The 5,910-nt window shown below is 30.9% G+C and overlaps 1 protein-coding gene across 1 annotated transcript in view; it reads left to right on the top strand.

The window, feature by feature from the left end:
* Positions 1–5,910, top strand: part of LOC116853356 — a 24,577-nt gene that overhangs the window by 16,733 nt on the left and 1,934 nt on the right. The window contains exons 2-4 of the mRNA XM_032834419.1: positions 4,069–4,239; positions 4,776–5,050; positions 5,185–5,286. Coding sequence (XP_032690310.1) covers positions 4,098–4,239; positions 4,776–5,050; positions 5,185–5,286 — 519 coding nt within the window. The 5' untranslated portion in view covers positions 4,069–4,097. The remainder of the gene's footprint in view (positions 1–4,068; positions 4,240–4,775; positions 5,051–5,184; positions 5,287–5,910) is intronic.

Here is a 5,910-nt window from a genome sequence, read left to right as displayed (position 1 = left end):
ACTCTTCCTCACCCAGCGTACTCACCAGACATAGCGCCTTCTGATTACCACTTGTTCAGATCGATGCAGCACGGCTTGAGTGGTACACGCTTCCGAAATGTTGAAGAAGTGCGAGAATGGGTGGACGAATGGATTGCTTCGAAACAAACATCGTTTTATCGAGATGGTATCGCCCAGTTGCCAGAAAGATGGCAAAAAGTTGTAGAAAGTGATGGAAAATACTTTCATTGAAATAATTTAAATAAATTTTTTACAATAAATGCTTTTTCTCAGTATTTTTTGGGCGGAAACTAAGTTAAGGTCCTAATAAATAAAATTGTTTTAATGAAACCCAGTACTTGTGCCAATAATCATGTGTAAAAATTAATTCTGCGTGCATAATCTTACGATAATAAATTTAGAACCCTGGGTGAAGTGATAAATATATATACATTCTGTTTTATTTTATAATGAGTTGTACTGAGTTCTTAGAGATATTTAATTTTTAACTCATTTTATGTACATAGTATATTAGTAGATATATCTTCTTCACACATTTCTAAAACTACTTCTTCATTTTCATTTATACGTTCACATCCGGCACTAATAATAAGCATATTACAATACTCTACAGGAGTATAATCCATTTTAAACTTTTAGAGGAATATTAATTCCTAAATTAACAAGAAATATTATTTTTTTATTAAAATAATTAATTAATAAGAAAGAAATATAGGATCCTCTTAACTGAAATTAAAAATAAAAAAAATGAGAAATATTTATACATATGAACGATTTATACGATACCTCTCGTTCACTTATTTCATCTGTTCTTCCTTGATTTCTCTTGTTAACAATAAATAATTGACATTCTCCTCTTTAACCAATAAATTATAATATTTTTCTAAAAGTTTAAAATGGATTATACTCCTGTTGAGTATTATGATATGCTTATAATTTATGGTGAATGTGGTCAAAATGCAACTCTTGCCGCACAAGAGTACTCACTACAGTTTCCAGAGCGTAGAGCTCCGACTCAAAATGTAATTTTGCGGTTGATAAATCGGATACGAGAAACAGGATCTGTAATACCCCAACGCAAAAATATTGGCGCCGGACGTGAACGATACGCCCGTACAAATGAAAATGAAGAAGCAGTTTTAGAAATGTGCAAAGAAGATTCATCTACAAGTATACGCAAAATTAGCCGAAGATTAAATATCTCGAAGAGTTCAGTACAACTCATTTTAAAAGAAAACAGGATGCATGCTTATCATTTCATCCAAGTACAAGATTTATTACTGCAAGATTATGCATGCAGAATTAATTTTTGCACATGGTTATTGGCACAAGAACCGGATTTTATCGAAACAATTTTATTTACGGACGAATCCTGCTTTACGCGCGAGGGTTCTTTTAATACGCACAATTCTCACATTTGGAACAGTGAAAATCCACACGAATATCGAATTCAAAACTATCAACACCGTTTTAGTATAAATTTTTGGGCTGATATATAAAATAATTTAATCGTAAGTTTTCTGTTTGTTATTTGTATTATAGTTTATGTAACAAAAAAATGATGTAATATTTTGGATGTAAGGTTTGTTTTAGAACAATGTATATCTATGTAATATCTATAATATATTAAATTACAGATTGGACCGTTTGAAATGTCCATAAGACTTCATGGCAATATTTATTTGTTTTTCAACAAGATGGTGCACCACCACATAATGCGAGATATGTACGCCAATCTTTGAGTGAAAAATTTCCGGGTAGATGGCTAGGACGCGGTGGTCCTATAAGTTGGCCGGGACGCTCACCCGATCTGACGCCTCTAGATTATTTTTTATGGGGTCATATTAAAAAATATGTGTACAAAAAGCCAATTAATACTCGCGAGGAATTACGAGACAAAATTGTTGAAGCAATCGCCACAACGACACCAAACATGATTAGAAACGCAACAAGCAGTCTACTGCGACGCGCACAATTGTGTATTGAATGCGATGGGGGACATTTTGAACATTTATTATAAAAAATATTTTAATTTGTTATTTAATCTGTTAAACTGTTTTGTTGTTATTAAAATTTATTAAATATATTAAAAGTATTAATTTTTAAAGTGTTAAATTAAGGTTTATTAAATACGTTTGAATTATAATTATTATTTAAATTGATTTTTATTAAAACCATTGCAATTTTTATTTCGTTACAAACATTCCAAAATGTTCTAAAATACAATAAAACAGCTATTAATTCTATTACAATTTATTTGTCTCGCACAGCGTATCGTGGACACCTTCAATCGGTAATGTTAATCGATGATTTTGACAGCTCAAATTGAAATATGCAAATTTTTACTTGAATTATTTTTGATATGACTTTAGTTTTTACATCTTTTATTTGTGAAAAAATGTATTAATATACAATACATAGAGAAGCGAAAACATATTGCAAATTTATATGACAATAATATCATAAAAAGAGCACGCCATTAATAGGATTTTTTGCATTTGTCATTTTGCCGTACCTGAGGGCGCGAAATCTCAGCCCTGCCATTCGTTAAATGTAATCGCTTCCCGTTTAAAAGCTATTATAACCTCGACATTTTTGTATTAGAATTTTCTTCTTAAAATATTGTAAGGAATCTACCATTAAGAGCAATTCCGATGGTTTTAGGACACTATATATATAAGTAATTTATATTTGCGGGATATAATTTATATTTGCCATTTTATTCTTCTACGTGAAAAAAATTAAAATTACTAATTATATGACACAACTCTAGTTGTGATAAGAATGTAAAGATCTGAAATTAAATAAAGATTTTTCATAAAAATTAGATTTGCTAAAATCGTTTATTTCCGTCGATACAGTTCTTATTGACATACATAAAAATGTGAGGACATCTGGAAACATTTAAGTTCGAAGAAATACTTAAAGTTTTTGTTCGCCTAAATGTTACCTGCGGCATTATTCTCATTAAAATCTCATTTGAGCTATTGTGAGCTATTGTGATTTCAAGGAAAGACTCGGGACGCATTAACTTCGTATATTGTAAAGAAATTTTGAAACTTTCCTAGAAATCTTAGAAATTTTAAAACCTATAGTAATGCGTATGTTATTTATATGTAAACATTATAGAATTTCTATCGAGAGGAAAATTTAATAGTAATACGAATTATACGCATTCAGATTAACTTTGTCTTAGTGTTTTCGAACATGTTTTACTTTAAGATTTATTTAAATTCTGTTTTTACTTATTCATTTTATATCTGATTCGCGGTTAACGTAAAATTCTGTAGAATTAAATGAAAATATTTTCATTGACAAAGGAGGAAGAAGAGGGCCAGTATCCGTTCGATTAGACGGATAAGTATAAACAAATTTTTATATTATATTAGCTGTCGTTGGAACTTGGAGCTAAAGTTTGGAACAAGCGAATGGATAATCATACATTCAGTATTTGGAAAATTATTTTTAACAAATAACTTCTAATCGAACACTTTACATGTTTTAGAAACAATTCATTATCGTTATTCAAGAAATAACGATTCATTACAATTTCCGTTATTTCTTCCGTTATTTTGAAGATTCTTTTCAGGATTTGCTGCAAAGTAATAATAAAAGTAAGGACTACATTTGTTAATTAAATATGCTATTATTTAAAAAATGTCATTATATATTATTAATAAATTGCACGCAAGCTCGAGTTAGGACTATATTGAACTGTCGCTCGAGTTAGAATTCTATTGATGGGAGGCGTCGATGTAAGAAAATACAGAGTCAAAGTTTTGTCCGTTTTATTTGTAAAAGTTATAAATTTTCCAGAATGGGATAATATCGTTTTTTATTTTGTATTATTTACTATTATATTGACAAGAGGGGCTCTCTTGCCAATAAAATAAAGGTGGCTTCTAGGACTTAAAGCATTCGGACATTAAAATTCGATTTATATGGTCCATATGGATGATTATAATATGAAGAAAATTAATTATTTTGCGTATCTGGTGTCCGAATATGTGATATATACTTCTTGATATTCTTTGAATTTTCTTTTAATTTGCTCTGATTACTTTTCAGTGGTGAAACACGTCTTACTGAATTACACGATGGAGCAACAGTTGAAATGTAATGAGCCGAATAATTGGTCCCCGTGTACTATTTTTAGTCGTAGATATCACAACTATGCAGTTGTGATGGCTCGACCCATATTGATTGAATCGCAAAAAATGTTTCAAATTTGGGAAAAAGGTAAATAGACTACAATTGTATTATTTGTGCTTATAACATTTTTCATGCATATATATTTTTTCACTTCTCGCGGTGTTAGATATTTTGATAACTAAACTAACAATTGTCTTTTTTTTTATTCGTTCTCCAAGTAGAACGCAATATAATAGTCAAAATAACGTCAAATAATATAAAAGTGATGTCATTTTGACGACAAATGATACTATTTGCATGACAATTTCATGACATTGATGTTAAAATGATATTATCTTGACACCAAAATGATTTTGTGTTCTACCTGGGTCCATGCCGGACTAATTTGATATGGCTAGTCTATGATACGTGAACCATCGGTAGCTTACATGGCACAGATCGTGTTAGATCTATGAAATTTTCTTGAAATCTTGTATTTTCCGTATTAACATCTCTAGAGTTTATTAACAAAAAATATTTTATTTTTAATTACATACAACTGGAAATCTACTTTTCCGTCTACGTTTGTATGAAAGAAAAATTGATGGAAAAAATAATATAACTTTTTTTTCTTACAAAATTAGCTGTACTCACAGTTACTGTGAGTGATGGAATATATCGCTGGGTACAGTACTTGGAGAACGCAGGGATTGATGTATTCAGCGGCCAGTATAATAAATACGTGCCCAAAATTATTATCGCGAAAAGGCTGGATAGAAGTATAAATGATCCACCAACCATAATCGACAGGCTGGAAACTCTAGGCTCCAGGGTCATCTATCTGCCTCGTCTGGATCACATAGAATTCAATGGAGCATTGAATCGCATCGTAGATTGTGCCCATGAATTAAATATAACCGTAATATATAATAATTTAATTAATTTTTTATATCTTTTCTATAAATATTATGTTTGTAAATAGTCTTTGCTGTGCTTTTGCATATTGCAAACTTAAAATATGGTGTACTATAAAATGAACAATTCTGTTAACAGTTAAGAGACATGTACGTATTTGCGGAGTCAGAAACTAATTTTGATACCTTCCAAGTCACAGAGACGTTACGTATAAGCGACGGGAACATACACAATGTAGAGGTAATCATGCACTCCCATATTTGTCTAAATTTAATAATTGACAAAATAAATTAAAATTAGATGTTGAATTAAAATTAGATGTTGAGTTTAATAGATATGTTTAATAGACATTACTTAATTATGTCTTCATAAGAATCTTTTCTTTTTTACAGATTATACGAGGGCTGCTCCGTAAGTTTTGCGACTAGTAAGGAAAACACGGTAATTTGTCATTGAAAATGGCTTTATTGTTTTTCAAAGTATTCTCCATGATGATCAATATACTTCTGCATTCGCTCAAACCATTTATTATAGCATCCATGCCACTTCGAAAGTGATACCTCCAAAACATGTGTTTTAAACGCATCAACCGCTTCTTCTGGCGTCGAAAATCGTTGACCACACAGTTTATTCTTGATGTTCGGGAACAAAAAAAAGTCATTGGGTGCTAAATTAGGACTGTACGGTGGATGACTCATTAATTCGATGTTTTCACTGGTCAAATAGGCGGTTGTTTGAGCCGATGTGTGAGAGCTCGCATTGTCATTGTGAAGAATGATTCGTCGTCTTGAGTTATTTTTCCTTATTTGGCCAAAGACTTCTGGCAAACAAATGGTTGTGTACCACTCAGAATTGACCGTTCTA

Source organism: Odontomachus brunneus, unplaced genomic scaffold, assembly GCF_010583005.1.
Source record: "Odontomachus brunneus isolate Ranch 3 - 2012 unplaced genomic scaffold, Obru_v1 Obru_scaffold_310, whole genome shotgun sequence".
Taxonomy (NCBI): domain Eukaryota; kingdom Metazoa; phylum Arthropoda; class Insecta; order Hymenoptera; family Formicidae; genus Odontomachus; species Odontomachus brunneus.
This window is presented reverse-complemented; position numbering and strand designations above follow the sequence as displayed.